The following is a 25,870-nucleotide window of genomic DNA, read 5'->3' as shown; positions in this document are numbered from 1 at the left end:
TGTGAATTACTTATGTGCTCATGAAATTATTTTACATTTTTCTTCTTTTTTTCTTTAAGAAGTCAATAGTTTGTTGCAAGATTAAAGGGACAGTCTAGTCAAAATTAAACTTTCATGATTCAGATAGGACATGCAATTGTATACAACTTTCCATTTTACTTTTATTATCAATTTGCTTTGTTCTAATGGCATTCTTAGTTGAAAGCTAAACCAAGGTAGGCTCATATGCTAATTTCTAAGCCTTTGAGGTCCGCCTCTTATCTGAATGCATTTTTCACAGCTAGACAGCGCTAGTTCATGTGTGCCATATAAATAACATTGTGCTCATGCCCCTTGGAGTTACTTATTAGAGGGCACTGACTGGCTAAAATGAAAGTCTGTCAAAAGAGCTGAAATAAGTGGGCAGTCTGCAGAGGCTTAGATACAAGGTAATTACAGAGGTAAAAAGTGTATTAATATAACTTTGTTGGTTATGCAAAACTCTATCTTTCTAACTATCTTTCTAAACAATAAACATTCTCGAGTAGATTGTCCCTTTTAGTGAGCAGATTTTGAAGGGTAGTTCTATAGCATGATGATTTTCCACTTCTTTGCTCTCCAAATCTTTTATTTATTAACTCTATTACAAATCAGTGATCCATGGTTGTCTAGTGGGAGTGCATTGTCCCTCCCTGCATCTTTGACCTCTGCTTTTGAGAAATATTTGAGCTAAATTTGTTGGGGGTTTCATGTGCTTCCGCAGATTTCCCAGTACCTAGGGCAGCACAAAAACTAAATACACTCCTGTAATGAAAAATACAGATCAAACATTTTTGCTGACCTCATATATATCTGACAATCCACCCCACAGAAAACAGAAGGAAATCCATCTCTAGAATCATCTGCATAGATGGAGCAAGGCTTAAACTAGGATATCAGCCAAGGAAAACAGAGCTGCACTGAAATGCTTAAAAAATAAGACTTGAACTGTATTTACATTAATAAAACTTAAATAGAACAAAGATACATTGGCACGGTAGTCAACCTGATGCGTTTCACGGCTGAAACAACTAGCACTTTCTCTCAGGTGGCCCACTTTCTGTGCCAGTGTACCACTGTACTATTAATGTTTAAATGATGGAAAAGTTGTCTTATTTTCTGTATTCTGTTTACATCCCTGTTTTCCATGACTGATATACTAGTTTGAGGGGCATATTTTTTCAATGTGCGAGTGGACATGATACGAAGTAGCGTATCATGTCCGCTGCACATCAATAACTGCCGACAGCATACGCTTGTGAACTGCTGATGCAATGCCACCCCCTGCAGATTCATGGCTAATTGGCCGCTAGCAGGGGGTTTCAATCAACCCAATCACATTCAATCGGGTTGATTTCTGTCCGCGGCCTCAGAGCAGGTCGGACAAGTTATGGAGCAGCGGTCTTTAGCGGTCTCTCCTAGGTAGAAATTTCAAGGCAGACAAGGGATCTCCAGATGTGCTGTCCAAGCTCTTCTGCAGAAGTACAAAGAAACCAAAATAAAGGACTGTAGATGCAATTCATCCAAGGAAACTTAGTGCAGCAGATGGAAGACATCATGTTTACTTCCTTTCCCAATCAGAAGATATCCAGAAGTGCCATTAGATCACAATTGGCAGAAACCAGTGGGATCCTGGTACAGCCATCTACTGTCTGGACTAGTCTGATAAACATTTGTCTTTATGGAATGAAAAATGGCAGTAAGTGCTCTGGACTGATGAAATATTTGGCTGTAGCAGAAGGCAGTTTGTTCACCAAATTGATAGAGAGTGGTACAAGAATGAGTGTCTGCAGGCAACAGTGAAGCATGGTGGATGCTTTGCATTTCTCCAAATGGAGTTGCGGATTTGGTCAGAATTAATGGTCTCCTCAATGCTGAGAAATACAGGCAGATAATTATCCATCAGATTAACCCCAAATGTATTTTGCAGCATGACAATGACCCCAAAAATACAGCCAAATTTATTAAGAACTACCTTAAACATAAATAAGAACAAGAAGTGATGGTATGGCCCCTACAGAGCACTGATCTCAACATCATTGAGTCTTTCTTGGATTACATGAAGAGACAACAACTGAGGCTGCCTAAATCTACTGAAGAACTGCGGTTAGTTCTCCAAGAAGTTTGGAACAACCTACCAGCCGAGTTCCTTAAAAAACTGTGTGCAATGGTGCCTAGAATAAGTGATGTTGATTTCAAGGCAAAGGGTGGTTACACCAAGGGGCTGATTTATTAATATCTGACAGACATCTCTGAATGCCGACATTTAATGCCGTCGGCATTTAACATTGCACGCCCCATACAGGGGGTATCAATCAACCCAATCGTATAGTATAAGGCGGATTGATGTCCGCAGCCTCAGAGGCAGGGGACCAGTTAAGAAGCAGTGGTGCTTCATAACTGCTGTTTCCGGTGAGCTTGAAGGCTCGCGCGGAAACAGGGGCATCAGGGGCCATTCGGCACTTGATAAATCAGCCCCCAAATATTAATTTGATTTAAATTTTTCTTATTTTCTCTCACTTTGCATTTTGGTAATTTATACAACAAAAAAAAATATTAACATGTCTATTTTTGAAGGCATTCTTACCTTACAGCATTTTTTTTTACACCTGCCGAAAACTTTTGCACACTTCAAATATTCATGAAAGTTATTTATCTTGATTTGTACTTTCAGTTCATACCATCATCACTCTCATGAGATGATGGATTGAAAAATATTTTCTAGTCTCAACAACTACCTTGAATTTAATGAATTCCACAAGATGTGCATTTTAAGCTAAAATCCTAACCACATTTATAATAAATGACCCAATTATGATCACTTGGTGAATATAAGGCTATAAACAATTTTATTTCCTGTGATTTCAGTTAGAGGTACCCATTAGAACCTTGCAGTTATCAACAGGAATCAGTCTGTTGTGCATTCTTTTAGTTATATATAGGCTTACCTCTAAGATATTGTGGGTATATAGCAATAAAGTGAGTCACACTCTTTTTTCCCCCATTGTGTATAAAAGTTATATTTACACTGTACTGTAGTCTATTAAAGTGCCATAAAACATGTTGAGATCTGTGCATATGCTAAAAGGGCTAATTAAGTAAAAATTGTTTAAGAGAAAAGAAAATTATACTAGGCGCTACAGTAAATCAAATATACTTATAAAAGTACTACATATGAATAGTTCCTTTTACAGATTCAATACAACTGTACCAACGATCATTATTATGTACAGTACATTGTATATTTCAGTGATTTGCTTAATAAACCCCCTCTTATAGCAAAACCGAAAATCTACAGCACCACTTCAGTCCTATGTGTCGATAAGGAGAAAAGCGATGGGGAGATTATTCCAATGTTGATTCTAGGTGTATCCAAAAGGCTGCTCCTTTAAAAGAGTCCCATCACGAACTCTGCGTAGAAAACTGTAATGATAGAGAGAACAGGAGCACACAAACGCATCTAAGTGCAGATTATAATGACAACAGGTTAGGTTCGCATAAACAAACCTAACCTGTGTTTGTACACACCTCCATCTCTAAGCCAATTGGAAGGACTGTGAAGGGTATCAAGACACTGTACTGGTCACTCTGGATACACACCCCTTTCACTGATTGGTGGATACACAGATCCGGAACTTTTGTACATCTGGAAGAAAACGACGGAGCGGGGTTTCAGCTTGTTGTACTAATATTTTAGTGCTGTTTTATATCTTTTAAAATGTGAGTGCGATTCCTATAAAGGGCATATTTACATTAAAGTTGTCATTATAATCTGCACTTAGATGCGTTTGTGCGCTCCTGTTCTCTCTATCATTAAAGTAAACATAGTTTGCATTAAAAATTGTTTAAAAATTGATGACAAGTATTTTAAAATAATTTTCAAAAATAAGCAAAATTAATTACATAGCCATGCAGTCTGGAGTAGTCTAATCCACCCCCGTATCAGTGTTTAGCATCAGAAACACAGGCATTGTATTTCAACTGAGTTAACAGCTGCTTATTTGCTTCTTGGCATGCTCCAGCAGATAACGAGTGTTCACATCTGCATTCTACCAAACAAACGGCTAGATTACAAGTTTTGCGGTCTTGGTGAAAAAGCAGCGTTAAAGCTCTTTTTCACTACCGCTGGTATTACGAGTCGTGCAGGTTTAGCTGCACTGCACACTTTTTTGGCCATAACGCAACGTAATTACCGCAGCTTTCAAAAAGTCATTTTTCAATGGGACTTCCACAGCGTCGGTATTACGAGTCTGCCTGGGAGGCCAAAAAGTGAGCGGTACAGCCAATACCGTCAAGATCCATACCGTAAACTGAAAGTCAGTAGTTATGGATTTTACGCTACAAAGCTGTAGCATAAAGATTGTAACTAAAGTGCTAAAAAGTACACTAACACCCATAAACTACCTAATAACCCCTAAACCAAGGCCCTCCCGCATCGCAAACACTAAAAATATTAACCCCCTAATCTGCTGCTCCGGACATCGCCGCCACTATAATAAACATATTAACCCCTAAACCGCCGCACTCCCGCATCGCAAACACTAGTTAAATATTATTAAACCATAATCCCTAACATCACTGCAACCTACATTACAGTTATTAACCCCTAATCTGCCTCCCCCAATGTCACCGCCACTATACTAAAGTTATTAACCCCTAAACCTAAGTCTAACCCTAACATCCCCTAACTTAAATATAATTAAAATAAATCTAAATAAAACCTACTATCATTACCTAAATAGTTCCTATTTAAAACTAAATACTTACCCATAAAATAAACCTTAAGCTAGCTACAATATAACTAATAGTTACATTGTATCTAGCTTAGGGTTTATTTTTATTTTACAGGCCAGATTGCATTTATTTTAACTAGGTAGAATAGTTACTAAATAGTTATTAACTATTTACTAACTGCCTAGCTAAAATAAATACAAATTTACCTGTAAAATAAAACCTAACCTGTCTTACATTAACACCTAACCTTACACTACAATTAAATAAATTACATAAATTAAATACAATTACCTAAATTACAACAAAAAAAACACTAAATTACACAAAATAAAAAAGAAATGATCAGATATTTAAACTAATTACACCTAATCTAATAGCCCAATCAAAATAAAAAAGCCCCCCTAAAATAAAAAAAAACCCTAGCCTAAACTAAACTACCAATATCCCTTAAAAGGGCCTTTTGCGGGGCATTGCCCCAAATAAATCAGCTCTTTTACCTGTAACAATCCCCCAACAGTAAAACCCACCACCACACAACCAACCCCCCAAATAAAATCCTAACTAAAAAAATCTAAGCTCCCCATTGCCCTGAAAAGGGCATTTGGATGGGCATTATGGCATTTAGCTCTTTTTCAAGTGCCTAAACCCTAATCTAAAAATAAAACCCACCCAATAAAACCTTAAAAAAACCTAACACTAACCCCCGAAGTTCCACTTACAGTTTTGAAGACCGGACATCCATCCTCAATGAAGCCGGGAGAAGTCTTCATCCAAGCAGCAAGAAGTCCTCAACGAAGTCGGGAGAAGTCTTCATCCAAGCCGGCAGAAGTGGTCCTCCAGACGGGCAGAAGTCTTCATCCATCCGGCGCGGAATGGCTATCTTCAAGACATCCAGTGCAGAGCATCCTCTTCTTACGACGACTCTTCCAGAATGAAGGTTCCTTTAAGTGATGTCATCCAAGATGGCGTCCCTTGAATTCCAATTGGCTGATAGAATTCTATCAGCCAATCGGAATTAAAGGTGAAAAAATCCTATTGGCTGATGCAATCAGCCAATAGGATTGAGCTTAAATCCTATTGGCTGATCCAATCAGCCAAGAGGATTGAGCTTCCATTCTATTGGCTGCTCCAATCAGCCAATAGAATGCAAGCTCAATCCTATTGGCTGATTGGTAGTTTAGGCTAGGGTTTTTTTCTTATTTGGGGGGGGGGGGGGCTTTTTTATTTTGATAGGGCTATTAGATTAGGTGTAATTAGTTTAAATATCTGATAATTTCTTTTTTTATTTTGAGTAATTTAGTGTTTGTTTGTTTTTTGTAATTTAGGTAATTGCATTTAATTTATGTAATTTATTTAATTGTAGTGTAAGGTTAGGTGTTAGTGTAAGACAGGTTAGGTTTTATTTTACAGGTAAATTTGTATTTATTTTAGCTAGGTAGTTAGTGAATAGTTAATAACTATTTAGTAACTAGTCTACCTAGTTAACATAAATACAAAGTTGCCTGTAAAATAAAAATAAACTCTAAGCTAGATACAATGTAACTATTAGTTATATTGTGGCTAGCTTAAGGTTTATTTTATAGGTAAGTATTTAGTTTTAAATAGGAATTATTTAGGTAATGATAGTAGGTTTTATTTAGATTTATTTTAATTATATTTAAGTTAGGGCGGGTTAGGGTTAGACTTAGGTTTAGGGGTTAATAAATTTAGTATAGTGGCGACGACGTTGGGGGCGGCAGATTAGGGGTTAATAACTGTAGGTTGGTGGCAGCGATGTTAGGGGCGGCAGATTAGGGGTTAATAATATTTAGCTAGTGTTTGTGATGCGGGAGTGCGACCGTTTAGGGGTTAATATGTTTATTATAGTGGTGGCTATGTCCGGAGCGGCAGATTAGGGGTTAATAAGTATAATGTAGGTGTCAGCGATGTTGGGGGCGGAAGATTAGGGGTTAATACGTGTAAGATTAGGGGTGTTTAGACTCGGGGTTCATGTTAGGGTGTTAGGTGTAAACATAAATTTTGTTTCCCCATAGGAATCAATGGGGCTGCGTTACGGAGCTTTACGCTGCTTTTTTGCAAGTGTTAGACTTTTTTTCAGCCAGCTCTCTCCATTGATGCCTAGGGGGAAATCGTGCACGAGCACGTAAAACCAGCTCACCGCGGCTTTCGTCAGCACTGGTATTGGAGTGCGGTATGGAGCTCAATTTTGCTCTAAGCTCACTTTTTGCCTGATAACACTGGGTTTTTATAAACCTGTAATACCAGCGCTGTAGGGAAGTGAGCGGTGCAATAACTTGCAAATTATTACTGAGCAGCTCTTACTGCAAAACTCGTAATCTAGCCGAAAGTTAGATATAGATTCAGCCATAAAAGGAAATGTGTGGGGGAAGTTAGAGCTGTACAATTCAGAAACTTAAAGGGACACTGTATCCAAAAAATTTTATTTCATGATTCAGATAGAGCATGCAAATTTTAAGCAACTTTCTAATTTACTCCTATTATCAAATTTTCTTTATTCTCTTTGTATCTTTATTTGAAAAGCAAGAATTTAAGTTTAGATGCCAGCCCATTTTTGGTGAACAACCTGGGTTGTCCTTGCTGATTGGACAGCACCAATAAACAAGTGCTGTCCATGGTAGTGAACCACAAATTGGCTAGCTCCTTAGCTTAGATGCCTTCTTTTTCAAATAAAGAAAGCAAGAAAACAAAGAAAAATTGATTATAGGAGTAAATTAGAAAGTTGCTTAAAATTTTGTGCTCTATATGAATCACAAAAGAAAAAATTTGGGTTCAGTGTCCCTTTAAAAGAAAGGGTTAATGGCGAGGCACTATAATTTTGCAGGTAAAGTAATTAAAGTACATATTATTATATTTTCTCTCTATCCCAACTTGTATTATGTCCCTTTAAGTGTACAATTGCATTATAAAAAAAAACAATGTACATACTTTAATTAAAAATACTTAATTGTTAAAAAAAATTTTACTATCATCTAATTTTTCAGCGAGTCATAATCCTTTTGCTGGTGGTGTGTAAATATAGGTATATATATATATATGTGTATTCATATGTATTTATAAGTTTATATGTGTATATATGTTGGCTCTAATAGTCTTGCTCAATACAGGGTTGCCACAAACCCTTCAATTTGTAAAAAGAGCATTATCTGCAAAGTGCAATAAAGCGAAGCACAATAAAACGAAGTCTGCCTGTACATACACTCACAGGCTAAAACATAAGAGCAGTGCATTAATAGTATTTCCAAAGATTAGTGTATCAGGGCTGTGGTTCTCTGTTTATAAGTGCTGTGCAGGAAATTACTGATCTGACGGCTTTTAAAGATGAAAAAATCTTTCAGTGTCACATATGTCATTGGCCCCACAGCAGATAAAAGGACAGTGTAGTCAAATTCGAAATGCACATTAGTACATTTTAATTAGAAGCATTTTGCAGTATATTTATTTAAGAAAAAATGTATCTAGTAAAAGCTGTCAACCCCAAGGCAGAACCTGCTGTGATCTGAGATGTCTGCTGAAAGAACAGGCCACATGCAGGAACTGTTAACGCTTTCACGCACGGGTGCTAATCTTTATCAATATCACAATTTTTGAAGCTGCAAGTGTTTTCTCTTTATGAATTTCTGTTATTAAAACTAAATGAAAGAGGCACTTGAATCTTAATATTTGAAATATTTGATTATAGGTTTATTTTAGCACAGACATTTTTTTTATATTTCGTTCTATCACAATTCATGCTATTGCTGAGCTCTGGTATTTTCTTCCTTGCTGTGCATTTGTCATTCTGCAACTGTCAGCTCCCCTGCATCCCCCTGTGCAGAACACGCAGAATACCACAAGGACCAGGAACAATGAATACACGCAGAGACTCCAAGATACACAGAAGCTTTCACAAACCGCACACGTGCATTGATGCTTAGTCATGCATGCAGACCTGTTTTGGGGATGTTTTGTGTACCCCTGTTCATTTAAAACAGACTCCCAGCATTCATATTGTATATTCATAATAGTGCATTTTTTTTTACATGTTGAGGGATCTAAGACGTGTGAGAAGCAGGGTTAAAAAAGAAAGGTAGTATAAACTAGTAGACTCAACACAGCACCCCAGAAACCTTCAAGGGACATGAAACCCAATTTTTTTCTTTCATGATTCAGATAGAGAATACAAATTAAAACATCATTCCAATTTACTTCTATCGTCTAATTTGCTTCATTCTTTAGATATCCTTTGTTTATGAAATAGCAATGCACATGTCTGAGCCAATCCCACGAGGCATCTATGTGCACCCACCAATCAGCAGATATTTGAGCCAATTTAGATATGCTTTTCAACAAAAGATATCAAGAGAATGGAGCAAATGACATAATAGAAGTAAATTGGAAGGTTTTTCAAAATTGCATGATCTATCTAAAGAAAAAAAAATTGGGTTTAATGTCCCTTTAAAGGAGTAGAAATGCCAACATTTAAATGATCATGGGTGCATTTCAATGTGAAATAGAAACGTTTCCATTAGCAAAAATGCTTCTAGTAAAAATGATTCCTGTTTTTCTGTGGCATTTGCACATATCCTATGAGGGCCTGTGTGTATTGCTTCTGTGAAGACGTAATTTGTGCCATACAAGCCACCACTGACTCTCTGAGATGGTGAGGTGTTTGAATACTAAAGCACGGACCCTCACAGCATATGTGTATATGCTACATAAAAACAGTAACAACTTTTATTTGAAGCATTTTGTTAATGAAAGTAAATTGCAAAAATGCTTATATTTCCTCTTGAAATGCGCCCATGCACTTCCATTTTGACCTTTCTATCCCTTTAAGGTTTCCGGGGTGCTGTGCTTTGTCTATTATATCATACTACCTTTATTTATTTTTTAGCTAACATTTTTGCTAATGGAACTTTATTGCAAAAAAATGCTTCTATTTCAAATTGAAATACACATATGCACATATCTATTTTGATCTTTATTTCCCTTTAATATGTAGTTTTGTGGTCAACATCTTGCACCCACAAATGTTATAGTCTAAAATTACCAATAGTTCCACTACAGAGCCACAATTGCACTTACACTTGAGACCAGTACTGTTGTTGTCCGGAGAGCGGAAGAGAGTTCCGTGCTTGGCACTTGTCTCCCGCTGTGTTTTAGTGTTCACTTTGGACTGGATCATGTTCCCAACACAGATGTTAACAAATGACACAGAGTTAAATATCAATTGATCTTAAGATCCTGTAACCCAACATCAATAAGCCAGCGTGTGTATATACTGGATTAGTAGAAATGACTGCTGCAGGATCAGACACAACTCTATAATAGTGGAGACAGTGCCGGAATAACAAAATAAAAAGGTTCAAAGAACGGACTGGATAAGGATAGAAAGTTGCAGGGTCAGATGCAGACTATAAATATGAGAAAGATGATCAGTTGGTGATGTACTGTAATAGCAGGGAAGGTTGCAAAAGCCTGTACTAGACTAGTAGAGAGGTACAGTGTTTAAAGGGACATTCCAGACAGAATTGGAATCCACGTGGATGCATTTAAATGTTGAATAGTAATTTTGCAATATACAGTACATGTATTAGCAAATATACTTCTAATTGAAGCTATAGCTGTTTCAAAAGTGTATTTTGGTATGCACCGTGCACCAGCATTTTAAACACATCACTTGCTCAGAGAGTTTAAGGTGCATATACCCTGTGGTAATGACTCAATGGGGCCTATCTACCTGTGTTTCTGGCGAGCCTGCAGGCTCACCAGAAACAGCAGTTATGTAGCAGCGGTCTAAAAACCGCTGCTACATAACCCTGTCCGCCTGCACTGATGAGGCGGACAGGAATAGCCAGAATTCAAGTTGATCGAGTACGATTGGGTTGATTGACACCTCCCTGCTGGCTTCCGATTGGCCGTGAGTCTGCAGGGGAGCTGTGAGCTGCTGGTGCAATGCTGAATACGTAGAGCGTATTGCTCTCCGCATTCAGCGAGGTCTTGCGGACCCGATCCGCACTGTTGGATCAGATCTGCAAGACCTATGATAAATAGGCCTCTATGTGTTAATTCCTGACATGATACAAGCCCTACTGACACTCTGAGCAGCTGCAGTATTTAAAATGCTGGTGCACTGAGAATATCTAGCTATGCTTCACATGCACGTGCAGAGAAAAATGTTAAACTGTGCTAATATTTACTAGAAGCATTTTTGCCAATACATGTATTTTGCAAATATGTTTCTATTCAAATATGTAATTCATCTATGTGCATTTAAATTTTGACCAGGATGTCCCTTTAATGCTGCACTAGAACGGCAAATAGGAATTACCGGAAAGCAAAGGAAATTAGCTGTGCCAGATATACATTTATTTATAGCAGAGAGCAGAGAAAGCGGCAAAACTTTAATAGCATAAAAAAGATGCAAATTCAGATGCAACCCTGGAATAGCAAAGACATCTGCAGAGTCAGAGGCACCACTGGAATAGTGCAGAGTCAGAAACAGTATTCAGAATATTAGAGAAAGGTGGAGAAATTGTTCAGAAATGGTAGAGATCAGTGAAGGAACTGAGCAGAGTATTACTGCAGGTTGTGGGTAAGGAATGGAGAGAAAAAGGTGCATGGCCATAAACTATACATGCTGAAATACAAAGGGATATATCTGTTAACATGAAGCTATAAAATAGCAAAGGTATATAGTCAGTACTGAAACAGCAAAGAAAGTTAAAGGGACATTCTAGCCAAAATTGGAATCCACATGGATGCATTTCGTTTGTAAATAAAATTATTTTTTTAGTATAAATCTATTAGCAAAACTGCTTCTAATTAAAGCTATAGCTGTTTCAAATGTATATTTAAGTATGCACTGTGCACCAGCATTTTAATCACAACACTTGCTCAGAGAGCCTAAAGTGATGGTACCATCTGGTAATGACTCAATTTGATCATTGCTGACATAATACAAGAGCAAAACTAAAAAAAGCTGAATCTGTAGTACAAATCAACAACAAGCGTTTATTTGTTGGCATATAATTTATGTGGGAACTCCCTCTGAATTGACGCATTTTGCACATGCAGACATCTGCTTGTGCCGAGATCATTGGGTTACAATCAGAACGCATTTAATAATACATAAGCACCATAATACAAGCCCCACTGGCGCTCTGAGCAGCTGCAGTATGTACAATGCACTTTATATTGCAAATATGTTTCTATTCAAATATTAAATTCATCTATGCGCTCTTACATTTTGACTGGAATGTCCATTTAATTTAGTACAACAGTAGTTAGACAAGACTGCTGGCAGAGTTGTGAAGGTTGTCGGTTGCATTGTTATGGCTATTATAACCTTTTCTCCATTCTCTCACAGGTATTGGTATAAAGCTGCACAGTTATTAACAGTGGAGGACAGACATTCGACCCACTGAGAAAATATGAAGTTCATTTGGAGACTGTTGGCTTTTCCCTGGTTTATATGTCTTGCAGGTAACAAACACATTCATTTTAACATTGCTCAAAGCCTGTCAGAATGTTACCTTACCTATGTAACACTGTGTCATAATCTCTGTCATTATTTGCTACATTTGGGTCATTGAGTCTATATTAGGTTTTGTTCTTATGTCTTGGTTACTGTGTTTTCTGCTATGTGTGTCATATTGTAAGGCATGTTGTACGTGTCGTATTCAGTTCCCTTTGTCTCATGGTGTCTGTCGTAGCATATGTCATAATATTTTTGTTTTACACATTTCCTAAAATAGCAAAACGCACAATATTTCATCATAAAGTAAAAGCACGCTGTGTATCTTTAAAATGTATTAATCAAAAACATTAGGGCCTATGTATGAAAGTGCGGACGGACATGATCCGCTGTAGCGATCATGTCCGTCGCACATCAGCATCAGCATTTATCATTGCACCAGCAGTTCTTGTGAACTTCTTGTGTAATGCCGCCCCCTGCAGATTTGCGGCCAATCGGCTGCTAGCAGGGGGTGTCAATCAACCCGATCGTATGCGATCGGGCGGATTGCTGTCTGCCATCTCGAGTAGCGGTCTTAAGACCCCTGCTTCTTAACTCCTGCGAACTATACATTAAAGGAACACAAAACCCAAATTTTTTCTTTTATGATTCAGATAGGGCATGCAATTTTAAACAACTTTCCATTTTACTTTTTTTTTTCATCAAATTTGCTTTTTTATCTTGTTATTCTTAGTTGAAAGCTAAACCTAGGTAGGCTCATATGCTAATTTCTAAGCCCTTGAAGGCTGCCTCTTATCTCGGTGCATTTTGACAGTTTTCACAGCTAGACAGAGCTAGTTATTGTGTACCATATAGATAACATTGTGCACATGCACGTGGAGTTACCTAGGAGTCAGCACTGATTGGCTAAAATGCAAGTCTGTCAAAAGAGCCGAAATAACGGGACAGTCTGCAGAGACTTAGATACAAGGTAATCACAGAGGTAAAAAGTGTATTAATATAACTGTGTTGGTTATGCAGAGCGGGGGAATGGGTAATAAAGGGATTATCTATCTTTTTAAACAATAAATATTTTGGAGTAGACTGCCCCTTTTATATCTAATTTGTTTAATTCTATTGTAATCTTTGTTGAAGAAGCAACAGTGCACTACTATGAGCCAGTAACATAAGGCAAATATGTGCAGTCTCCAATCAGCAGTTTCTGATCCTACCTAGAAATCCTTTTCAACAAAGGATACCAAGAGAATAAAGCAAATTAGATAATACAAGTAAATTGGAAAGTTGTTTGAAATCACATGCTGTATCTGAATGATGAAAGAAAACATCTGTGTTTCATGTCCCTTGAATCTCACTTACTAATGTTACCATGTATTGTATATCAGCACTATACCACACTATAATTATTTATTGTAAATGAACAAATAAATTCCCTAATAATGTAATATTATTTTTTTCAGCACAGTAATACCATGCAAACTACTTTTTCAATAGGAAATAATAGCATTTTCTTCTGTAACTGCCTCACTCACCTCCAATGGACTTAATAAATCACAGTTATATGAGCTGTATAAGTTGGAGATTTCGGAATGTTGAGCAGCTAAAACACTAATCCTAAATGTAAAGGGACAAAATAGACTAAATATTACATGCTCTAGCACTTCAGTGTGCTTTTTTTATATATATAATTTTTATTGAGGTAAACAAAAGTAGAACAATACATAATAACCACTTACACGAGTCCTCAACCCGTGAGGACATATTATAGTAGTATACAATATTAGTCTTATAGCAAGCATTGCCAACAGCATTAAGACAAAGCATAAGTAATACTGTATTATTCAATTTTCTAGCATTGTAATACAACCTATGTGGTTAGGAGAGATGATAAACAAACCTCTAATTTTTAGCATAGACATATATTGACCATATAAGTATACTTGCATCTAAAAATAATAACATATAGGGTCACGTTAGGACCCTTAAACTATATTTACATTAATACATTAATCTAATACGATGTCATATAGATTATCTCAAGGAAAGGTGAGGTAGAAAGGGTCTAGAGGTAAATATACTGGGGTAATGAGTAATTAAGCATGGACTACTGGTCATTAACTGGAAATGAAAGCTTAGTAGGAGTCTCCAACTCTACATATATCCTGCTTAAACTAAAGGTGTACAATGGGACTCAACAGCTAACTGTTAACTGCAATTTAGCAACTGTTCATCTCTTGCAAAACAGCCCTGAAAAGAAAATATATCACCCAAAGACTGAGAATGAGTTCTCTTCCAAATATAACATAATCTCAAAGGGTCAGATAGGATATTTCTCAAGTGTATAAGTTCAAAATATAGGGGTACAAGATCCTGTGTCAGGAACTTATAATGGCATATAAATCTCACCTATAAGCATATATAGTAAAATGTAGCGTGAATAACTAGTAGGGGGAATTGGATTACTATCTAGTTGGAGTCTGAGTTTAACAATTCTACTGAGACCATTTCAAAATATTAAGCGCATTATTCTCCTCTTCGTCACTATAAAAAATCTGATCATATTCTAAACATATCACATGCGTAAACAGACAACGACCGTTCAAGAAATACAGTGTTCAAGATATATATAAGTGGGGGCTAGAATTTACTGCCACCTAAGAGAAGTATATGTATTCCCCTCACAACAAGCCTTATCTCAATGGTAATACGTGTTACGGTTACCCTTAGTCTCGCTGAGAGATGGACCGCTTAGTAGCCTGGATTCCTATTGCTGAAGAGGGGAGAAACTGCTTTCCATAGTATTCTATATGAGTCTCGCAAATGTAGAATAATCCCCCTTAGCTGTAGTACAGCTAGGATACCCTTCTGCCCACAAAAACGAGTCAACGCTGCGATTGAGGGACAACCAAGAACTGAGGACTGGGATGCCCAGCCTGCTTTTTATTTAGGTTACATGCACACAGGGCACTCCCAGGGGGGGAAGCATAAAATCCCCCATCACACATTTAGACAAAGCCCTTGGACAGGCCACCGCAGATAACAAGTACACACAAGAAAACAATTGAGTCCTTCTTATCACCTAGCAGTGAATGCTTATCACAAACTTAATTACAGTACACAATATGCTAGGAAACCTGCCTCAGAAAATAGTTTTCTCAAAACTGAACAGAGTTAACCCTTTATGAAATGATACTTGTTACAGTTTTCTTGGAGCCCTTCTTAGGCGCTGGCTTGGCTGGTTCAGGCATTGCTGCTGGGAAATAAGTTTCTTCACAACAAAATAACTAATGCTTCTGTAACAGTGCTCCCTTTCTGTGGAACACTCTGGCAGACACGGTCTGACCCCTTTTCGGGGCAGACTAAGGCTGTCCAGACCGCTGGTTATGCGGGGCTGAGGTCGGTTTGTCTGGACAACCCGTCGGCGTTGCCATTCTGTTTCCCAGGTCTGTAAGTAATGGTGAAATTGAAGGGTTGCAACGATAAACTCCAACGTAATAGCCTGCCATTATCTCCAGAGACCCGGTTCAGCCACACCAACGGGTTATGGTCGGTGACCAGAGTGAACTCCTGCCCATATAAATAGGGAGTCAATTTCTTTAATGCCCACACCAAAGCCAAACACTCCTTTTCGACCGCTGCATAGCTGACTTCGCGGGGCAGGAGCTTCCGGCTGATGTAGGCAACTGGATGCTCCCCTCCATCTTCGCCTACTTGGCTGAGGACGGCTCCCAGCCCGAACATGGAAGCATCTGTGTGGACGATAAAACGTTTGTTAAGGGCTGGAGCCGCCAAGACAGGAGCGTTAATTAGAGCATTTTTGAGAGCCTGGAAAGCCGTTTCACAGTGGGGAGACCACAGGACCTGTCGAGGTAAGTTCTTCTTGGTCAAGTCAGTCAGGGGTTTGGCAAGTGTGCTGTAGTCTGGTACGAACCGTCTATAGTACCCTGCCGTGCCCAGGAAGGCTAGGACCTGAGTCTTAGTGATGGGGGTGGGCCAATTGGCGACAGCTTCTATCTTGGCCGGCTCTGGTCGCTGCTTTCCACACCCCACCCGGTGACCCAGGTACTGTACCTCGGCCATCCCAAAGTGGCATTTTTCTGGCTTCAGAGTCAGGCCAGCAGCCCGGATCTGATCCAGAACCATTCCTATGTGAGCTAAGTGGTCCTCCCATGACTCACTGTGGATCGCTATGTCGTCCAGGTAGGCGCAAGCAAAACTCTGGAAGCCATCCAGGAGCCTATCCACCAAGCGCTGGAATGTAGCTGGGGCATTCTTCATCCCAAACGGCATTACCCTAAACTGATATAAGCCGAATGGGGTGACGAATGCTGACTTGGGGATAGCCTCCGGGGCCAGGGGAATCTGCCAGTAACCTTTGCAGAGGTCAATAGTGGTCAGGTAATTTCCCCTGGCTATACGATCGAGTAGCTCGTCTACCCTGGGCATAGGGTAAGCGTCCGTCACGGTCTTTTCATTGAGCCTCCGATAGTCTACGCAGAACCGGGTGGTCCCATCTTTCTTGGGCACCAAGACAACTGGGGAGGCCCAGGGACTATCGGAGGGCTCAATTACCCCGAGTTGGAGCATCTCATCGATCTCCTTCTTCATTCCTATCCTAACTGCTTCGGGGATTCGGTACGGAGCCTGGCGCAAGGGAGCTTGTCCCGGAGTATCTACCTGGTGGGTGGTTAAAGTAGTGTACCCTGGCTTCGGGGAGAAGGTGAGGTGTTTGGACTGTAGGAGTTGGTTGAGCTGCTCCCTTTCAGTGGGGCTAAGTCGGTCTCCTATCTGAACCTGAGCCACTATACCTGTGGGGAGACTCTTTTCTAATAGGTCTGGAATGGGTAGACTGTCGGGGCCTTCCTGAGGGGAACAACATACGGCCGTCACGTTCTCTGGTCGCTCAAAATATTCCTTGAGCATGTTTACATGGAATGTCTTTCTAAGATTGTTGTCGTGGCAGCTAGCTATCACATAAGTGGTGTCTCCCCTTTTCTCTACGATCTGGTAGGGGCCCTGCCAGGACGCCTGCAATTTGTCTGTCTTCACCGGCTTAAGTACTAACACCTTTTGTCCTATGGTAAAGATTCTCTTTCGGGCCCCCCGATCGTACCATACTTTCTGTCTTCTCTGGGCCGACTGGAGATTAGCCCGCACGGATTTGGCTAATTGCTCCATTCGGTCCCTGAGTTCCAGCACGTATGGCACAATGGGGACACCGTCAGTCTCCATCTCTCCCTCCCAGTGCTCCCGGATCAGGTTTAGGGGTCCCCGTACCTTTCTTCCGTAGAGCAACTCGAAGGGAGAGAACCCTGTCGTTTCCTGGGGCAACTCCCGATAAGCAAAAAGGAGGTGCGGCAGGAAGCGTTCCCAGTCTCGGTATTCCTGAGTGAACGTCTTGAGCATTTGCTTGAGGGTCCCATTGAACCTCTCACACAGCCCGTTCGTCTGGGGGTGGTATGGGGAGCTCAGGAGGGACTTAATTTTGCAAACCTGCCAGAGTTGTTGGGTCAATTCAGCCGTAAATTGGGTGCCTCGGTCGGATAGGATTTCTTTTGGAAATCCTACCCGGGAGAACACCTGTACTAGTGCATTCGCTACCGTATCCGCTTGTATGTTGGATAGGGCGACAGCCTCTGGGTACCTGGTAGCGTAGTCCACTACGGTAAGAATGTAGCGCTTACCGGAGGGACTAGGGGTAGCCAGTGGTCCCACTAGGTCAATAGCAACCCGGCTGAAGGGTTCCTCTACAATGGGCATATTTACTAGATGGGCTTTAGGGTGATCGCCTCGCCTTCCTACTCGTTGACACACATCGCAGGTGTTACAGTAAGTTCTAACGTCGGCGTGTACCCCTGGCCAAAAGAACGTGTGAGTAATGCGGTGTAGGGTACGGGTTACAGCTAGGTGGCCTGCTAAGGGGATGTCATGGCCTATCTTGAGGATTTCTTGACGGTATTTGTGGGGCACTACCAGCTGTCGCCTACGCTGTCCCCTTTTCTCTGTCCAGCGGTATAGTTTCCCTTTTTCCCATAAGAATGTTTCATTATCTGCCCCGCCCCCTCCGGTCTCTGCTCGTTCCCGGTACTTTTGTAAGGTCGGGTCAGTCTTAGACTCTGTCTCGAAAGCATCTGGGGTGTCCCAGGGTATGGGGCCTAACATGTCAGGCAATGTCGGGGTAGGTCTTACCTGTGTCTCCCGCACTGGTGAGAGTTCTCGCTCCGTCCGGGCTTGGGCCCGTGTAGTCACTGGGTCCGCCTCGTTGTTGCATACTGGAGCATAGGCAGAAGTCATGGGGCCCAAATCATTGCCCAGTAGTACTTCGGCAGGTAAATTATCCATTATGCCCACGTTCACAGCCCCCTTTCCCGCTCCCCAATCAAGATGCACTTTAGCTGTTGGAATTTTGTACACATCCCCCCCCGCCACTCTAACGGCCACAGTCTGTCCAGATCGCTTGTGCTCCGGCACCAAATGACTCTGTACCAGCGTGATAGTAGCCCCTGTGTCTCTCAATCCCTCGGTAGATCGCCCCTCGAGCCATACCTTCTGCCGATGGTGCTGGCGGTTATCTGAGGCAGCATATACAGGGTCCGCCTCGTGAAGCGGCCCCAAATATTCCTCCATAGGGGCCTCTTGGTTAACACAGAGGGTCCGGGCCGGACGATATGCCCCAGAGGGGTAATTGTAATTCCTGGGTGTCTGGTGCGTATTAAGGGGGCAGCTAGCCATGAAATGCCCTGGTTGCTTGCATCGGTGGCAAGTCGGTCTGGGACGCTCAGAGCTGTTATTGGGTGGTCCTGAGTGTCGGGCGGGCCCTGCGGGCACCGGGGCTCGGAATTCAGCACGAGGGGGTGCACGGTAAACCTCTCTGGGTTCGTGAAGACGGGAGTCATAATGTTCATCGGCCAATTTGGCTGCTTCTTCTAAGGTAGAAGGTCGCCTGTCTCGCAGCCATTCCTTCCCTTGCTGTTCCATGCCATTATAAAAATGTTCTAAGAGAAACAATTGTAAAATTTCCTCACCAGTCACCGCTTTACTTCCGCTCATCCAGTGATTTGCCGCTCTCCGCATTCGGTGCGCCCATTCCATATGGGTATCGTTAGGCTTCTTTTTCGTGCCCCGAAACTGTCGGCGATACGCGTCCGGAGTTACTGCGTACCGTCGCAACAGTGTCTCCTTAACTAGCTCATACTGTGTCACTTCCTCAGCACCCAGAGTACGAAAGGCTTCCAGGGCTCGCCCGGATAGTTTCCCAGACAATATCGTGGGCCACTCCCTGTTGGGAATCTGGTGCAGGGCACATTGCCTTTCGAAGTCCGCCAAATATTCATCAATCCCTGTCTCGCTCTCTAGGAAGGGTCGAAATGCCGCATAGGGTATCTTGGGCCTCCCAGCATTTTCGACAGGGATGATTACCTGCGGGGCTTCAGCATTGCGGTGTGCGTTCGCTAGGTTGAGTTCGTGGGCTCGAGTCTCTCGTATATCCTTGTCCGCTTCCGCCATCAACTGCTGTACCAATTCCATGGAGGGGTTCGGCCCGTACAGTGAGAGCCTCTCCCAAACAATCCTGGTTTTTTCGTCACTAATCGTGGTCGGTGTTTCCGCCATTGTGAAGCTCTGATCCAGTTCGGTCAATTCTGCGATCAGCTCTCTCCTCGGCCGGTTGCTGGCGTACCCCCCTCTGCTTTCAAGTAAATCCTTTAGGGTTGTACGCTTCAATTTTTCGTAAGCGCTCTCCATCCGTTCTGTACCTCTCCTAGGAAATCCAGGAAAAATCCCACCGCTGCCGCCAAATGTTACGGTTACCCTTAGTCTCGCTGAGAGATGGACCGCTTAGTAGCCTGGATTCCTATTGCTGAAGAGGGGAGAAACTGCTTTCTATAGTATTCTATATGAGTCTCGCAAATGTAGAATAATCCCCCTTAGCTGTAGTACAGCTAGGATACCCTTCTGCCCACAAAAACGAGTCAACGCTGCGATTGAGGGACAACCAAGAACTGAGGACTGGGATGCCCAGCCTGCTTTTTATTTAGGTTACATGCACACAGGGCACTCCCAGGGGGGGAAGCATAAAATCCCCCATCACACATTTAGACAAAGCCCTTGGACAGGCCACCGCAGATAACAAGTACACACAAGAAAACAATTGAGTCCTTCTTATCACCTAGCAGTGAATGCTTATCACAAACTTAATTACAGTACACAATATGCTAGGAAACCTGCCTCAGAAAATAGTTTTCTCAAAACTGAACAGAGTTAACCCTTTATGAAATGATACTTGTTACAGTTTTCTTGGAGCCCTTCTTAGGCGCTGGCTTGGCTGGTTCAGGCATTGCTGCTGGGAAATAAGTTTCTTCACAACAAAATAACTAATGCTTCTGTAACAATACGATTGTATGTAGAATACATAGTGATCGCTTGGAGTCCCATACTCAGGTTAACAAACTGTTCACTGAAGTCCATAAATCTTGGTATGATAATAGCGCCAGGAGAACATATAAGTGTAACTGGTCATTAGTTGCAGCCATCTTAGCATAACAAGCAAGATAGGGGATACACTCTGTCCACTATAAGGAAGGGGACACCTACGGTAAATGTATAAACAGGGGCAAACATTAAAGTCTGGGTAACCTTAATATCAGTCCACTTGCTGTCAACCACAAATGACCCTACTCCGGCTTTCTCAGGCAGCAATTTGCATCCTGTTCTGGTGAAGGAGTTCAGACCGTTGGACCAGAGGAGGTATAGCAAACTTTTATTACAGGGCTGCGTGTCTGTGACTTCAACTGCACTCGAACAAGGCAGCCATAGTATGATCAGGGAGTCTTGGCCCAACTGACTGTGCGAGCACCCAGCGATTTCCCCTGTGTGAGGCAACCAAACAAGTGAATAGGGCATCGTGATCGGGCAGCTAGGGCCCCTCGCCTCCAACCATGACCCATCTTGCAGGGTACTCAAACAATCATGAGGATCGCTCTGTGCGGGTGATGATTTGTCGGGTAAATGGGTTAATTGAGCTGTAGCCCGTATCTCTGAATCTGCAGCTCTCCATGCGGTCAAGCTGTCACACGGCGTCTCCTTGCCTTCAAGCTCCAACTCCCGCTGCTCTGGTAGCAATGGCGCGTCTAAGGACAATTGCCAGCGATCCTGAGATCGGGTCTCACTGAGCTTAGTACCCTTTCCCAAGCGCTCAAACTGCTGAATCAGTTCAACTTTGAGATCTGCAAAGAGAGCTTGGAGAACTTGCTGAAAATCTTCCATGATGAGTAGCGTTTAGAACCGTGTAAAATACCCCCAATAGGTCCAAGATAAAAATTAAGGGCTTGAGAGAATGTTAGTATCTGCGTACTTTGTAACCTGAAACAGGAGCTGGGGGGGTAGATGAAGGTCCAGGCCGCAATAGGGCCTCCGCTGTGCACCTCCTCTATTATGGTCTGCTGGGCTGAATTGTCATGGAAGGAAAATATATAGATCTGTTCCTTAAATGTTCAAGTGAACGATACCACTCAGGGAAACTATAAATTATATGTTGGTTAGGCAATAAACAGCGAATTTAATTAATTAAGTCTCAGCCCATGTTGAAAGCAGCCATCTTGGTCGATGGTCGGACACGCCCCCCTCCACTTCAGTGTGTTTAACCTCCACAAAGGGATTAAACACACAGTAGAAGTGCCACTTGGGACCTGTGGTGCACTTCTGGTCATAAGAGGAACCCCCTGATCCAGTCACATCTGAGTTGTGCAACTAGCGGGTTCCGCTTGCACTTCTACTGTGAGCTCAGGAGCATGCACGTTTCTTTAGCCATCTGGTAGCAGTGTTTGCAACCATGTTTAAAGTGATGTTATACATAGTTGCAAACATTGTGCCACAGAATGCTAAAGATAAGTGCAAGCTCAGCTTCCCTAGGTTTACTCTTCAACAAAGGATACCAAGAAAACAAAGCAACTTTGGTAATAGGAGTCAATTGGAAAGTTATATAAAGTTGCATGCTGTATCTGAATCATGAACGTTTCATTTTAACTTTACCCTTTAATTAAGGAAGAATTTTAAATATGGATGCTACATAACTATCTACTGAAGAAGAACTTTGGTAACATCCTTTTGATGTATTAAATCTTACCTTTTTTTAGTTTTTGCGTACGGGCTAATCTGGAATGTTACTCCACCATGTTTGGGTGATTCAGAGGTTATACACTCCTTTCAAAACTATTAATTTAATAGGGAGCTTGCATTGAAGTACAATTAACCAATTGTTTTAAGTGTAGTTTTATTTCATTTATGTGGATGTGGATGTTTACGATATTTATACAATATGATGTTTTGGTAATGTTTATTAGTTATAGCCCTATATAAAGGTTGTCGACTGTTGCATGACAAAGAAACGTGGCCTCTAACTGGTTTAAATAGCCTGGTGATATCTGAGGTACCCTACGGGTTGGAGTACCTACCACACTCTAGCAGCAGGAGGTTTCGACATTTGTTGATGAAGAGATGGGCAGGCTTTTAGGAAGAGGAGGATATTGCAGGTGTTTTGGCCTGGAGTTCCCTCCCCCTCTTTTGCAGTAGGTCATAAGAACTCCAGAAACCTCACTGCATCTCTTTGGGTGGAACATTCTCCGTTGCTGCTTCCAGTGGAGCTGCTAACCTCTGGCTGTTCTTAGGGGCCCATGTTCTGATAATTTGGGGCCCACTTGCATTCAGCCTATGTTAAAAGTTTACTGGGTTATAATGCATACAGTTTATATATGTGTGTGTATGTATATATATATATATATATATATATATATATATATATATATATACTGTATATATTAATATATATGTATATATATATATATATAAATCAGCAAAGTAAGGGAGTCACTCACAGGGTCTTGTAGTGAAGAACAAAGTTTGTTCTTCACTACAAGACCCTGTGAGTGACTCCCTTACTTTGCTGATTTGTATTTCACTTAGAGTGCACCTGGGGGCTAGACATGTGCATGGCAAAAAAATTTGGTTCTGTTCGGTTCGATTCAGATTTTTTTGAATTTCGGTTCGGATCGATTCGAATTCGGTAAAATTTGAATCAATTCGTTTCGGATTCGTTTCGGATTCATTCGGATAAATTCGGCTGGATTCGGCTCGGTTCGGAAATTCGTAATTTCGGTAAGTGTTAGGTGGGATGTGCTGTGTATTAGACTAGTATTATGTACTGTATATTAGGTGTAACCCATAGCAGAGTGATATAACCTAATATACTGTACAATACTAGTGTAATCCATGGCCATCCGAATCTACCGAATAAATCCGAACTAATTCGAATTTATTCGGTAGATTCGGCACTATTTTAATTCGGAAATTCGAATCGATCCGAATCCCGAATTATACGAATTGGGCCGAATTTCCGAATCGATCCGAAACAAATCTCACCTTTCTACCCGGGGCACCACGGGGCGGTTTTGGGCCTTTACGATTTATCAGGAGTGCTTCTACCATCCTCCTTTGCTATATATATATATATATATATATAAAATAAATGAGACCGGCATCAAGTCTTGTCTTCCACTCTGGCGTGTGTGTTTTTTCTTCTAGTTGGTACGTTTATAGGTTTTCATGAAGGCATGAGAGGTACTATAGGCCTATAATCCCTTAATCTGTGCTACTACAGAGGTAGAAATTTGCTTCAAAAACAAGTGAATCATATTTACAGCATATTTCCAGTCTGGATAGATGAGGGTTCACCCATGTACAAAGTTTCTGTATGTTATGTTGCTCTGATGGGAAAGGATAATCTTCCTTGCTCCCAGTCAAGACATCTGAGTTTCCTGACCTGCTTACTCGTATTAGTATCAGACTGGGGGGGGGGGGGGGAGGAACCCGGCCCATGTTTGCTTTTTCTGATGGTTGATGATGTGGAACTAATGTTAGAAGAGTGGATACATTACTTGTCATCTGCATGCAGTGCGTGCACGAGTGCATTATGTCTTGGATAATAACTTTTAATGGTGGGGAATTTAAGCAGTGTGATCTGCATTATTGATTTATTTGGCTTTTAGCAATACAGTGATCCGTGCAATTGATTAAATATGGTTTATATAGCATGGTTATAAAAGTATTTTTAATATACTGGATGTACATTTGATCTGGGTATATGATAAGTAATCGTCAGGGCAGACTAACCATTTATTTGCTTCATTGCCCTAAATTTGAATGTTGCTGTAATTTATTGACAGTAAATACTAGACATGTGCACAGACAAAACAAATATATTTTTTGTTTATAGCAATCAATTTGTCTGACATTTTTTCATTGGTTTGTTCAGAATTTGTTACTTACCAGAAATCGGTTCATCAGTTACTGCTTATGGGGAAAGTCTTCAGACAGCATGTGGGCAGCCGGACAGCAGCTAAAAAGAAAGTTAATGTAATAGCTAGTGCTGCTGTCACTAGCCTTTATTTACACTTTCAAAATAAAAGTGAAACTTACATTCTTAGCTAACACAAGTCAGATATCCTTTAAAGGGGTAGAAAGGCCAAAATTAAAATGTGCATATGTTGAGAGAGATTGTGCACCAATATTCGAGCTTAGATTGCTGGTGGTAGTGTGTATTGCTTCTGTAAAAATGCAATTTGTGTCACATAAACCACTGCCTACTCTCAGAGAAGGTGTGGTGTTTGAATACGGGTGCACAGGCCCTTGTAGCATATGTGCGTATGCTGCATAAAAACAGTAAATACTAGAAGCATGTTTGCTAATCAAAGTATATTGAAAAAATGCTTCTATTTCAAATTGAAATGTATTCATGTACATTTCCATTTCAACCTTTCTATACCTTAAAGTTATATCAGTTGTGCACTTCCAAATAATGCTCATAGGTTTATTTATAGGCACTTTCCTTTCATTCTTATTGGAATGGGTACAAAGGCTTAAAGGGACAGTAAAGTAAAAACTAAACTTTCATGATTCAGAAAGAGCAGGCAGTTTTAAACTACTTTATTTCTATTTTCAAATTTGCTTTGTACTCTTGGTATCCTTTGTTGAAAAATAAGCTCCAGAGCAGAAAAGCACTACTGGGATCTATTGGCAAGAGGCATATAGGTGCAGTCACCAATCACCAGCTAGCTCCCAGTAGTGCATTGCTTCTTCTAAGCATACCTAGGTATGCTTTTCAACAAAGGATACCAGTAGAACAAAGCTGACCCAAGGAAGTTTCATTTTAACTTTGCTATTTTTTTTAACATCTATCAGCCAATGAGCATTAATAGAAAGTAAATGTTAGACATACACAACTGATACTTCTGTTTTTGTTTGTTTACATTTAAACAGCTTTTGTGTCACATTTTCAGGCAAAAAAAAAAAAAAGAATAAATTAATCAAATTTGCTCTTTCAATGGGACGGCAGATTTTTTTTAGTATATGTCCCTTTAACCAAAAGCTGATTAAAGAAAGGTGGTTATTTTGGGTTGTTTATCCGGTTGTCTGTGTCACAATGAATGCCGGTGACTTCTCATGTTTAGTCACACAGTGGTCTCATGTATGTCACACACTTTGTCCTAGCTTTTGTGACACATTAATTGCCCTGGTATCATTGTAATGTTATATCTTAATATCTGTGTCACTATTACATTCTCCATGTTACTCTTTGTTCCGGTGACTGTG

The 25,870-nt window shown here is 40.8% G+C and overlaps 1 protein-coding gene across 1 annotated transcript in view; it reads left to right on the top strand.

Moving 5' to 3' along the window:
* LOC128666372 (contactin-4-like) overlaps positions 1–25,870 on the top strand; it is a 438,445-nt gene that overhangs the window by 110,591 nt on the left and 301,984 nt on the right. Inside the window, exon 2 of the mRNA XM_053720931.1 lies at positions 12,122–12,237. Within this exon, the coding sequence (XP_053576906.1) occupies positions 12,186–12,237 (52 nt within the window). The 5' untranslated portion in view covers positions 12,122–12,185. The remainder of the gene's footprint in view (positions 1–12,121; positions 12,238–25,870) is intronic.

The sequence above is a fragment of the Bombina bombina genome, chromosome 7 (genome assembly GCF_027579735.1).
Source record: "Bombina bombina isolate aBomBom1 chromosome 7, aBomBom1.pri, whole genome shotgun sequence".
Classification (NCBI taxonomy): Eukaryota; Metazoa; Chordata; class Amphibia; order Anura; family Bombinatoridae; genus Bombina; species Bombina bombina.
This window is presented reverse-complemented; position numbering and strand designations above follow the sequence as displayed.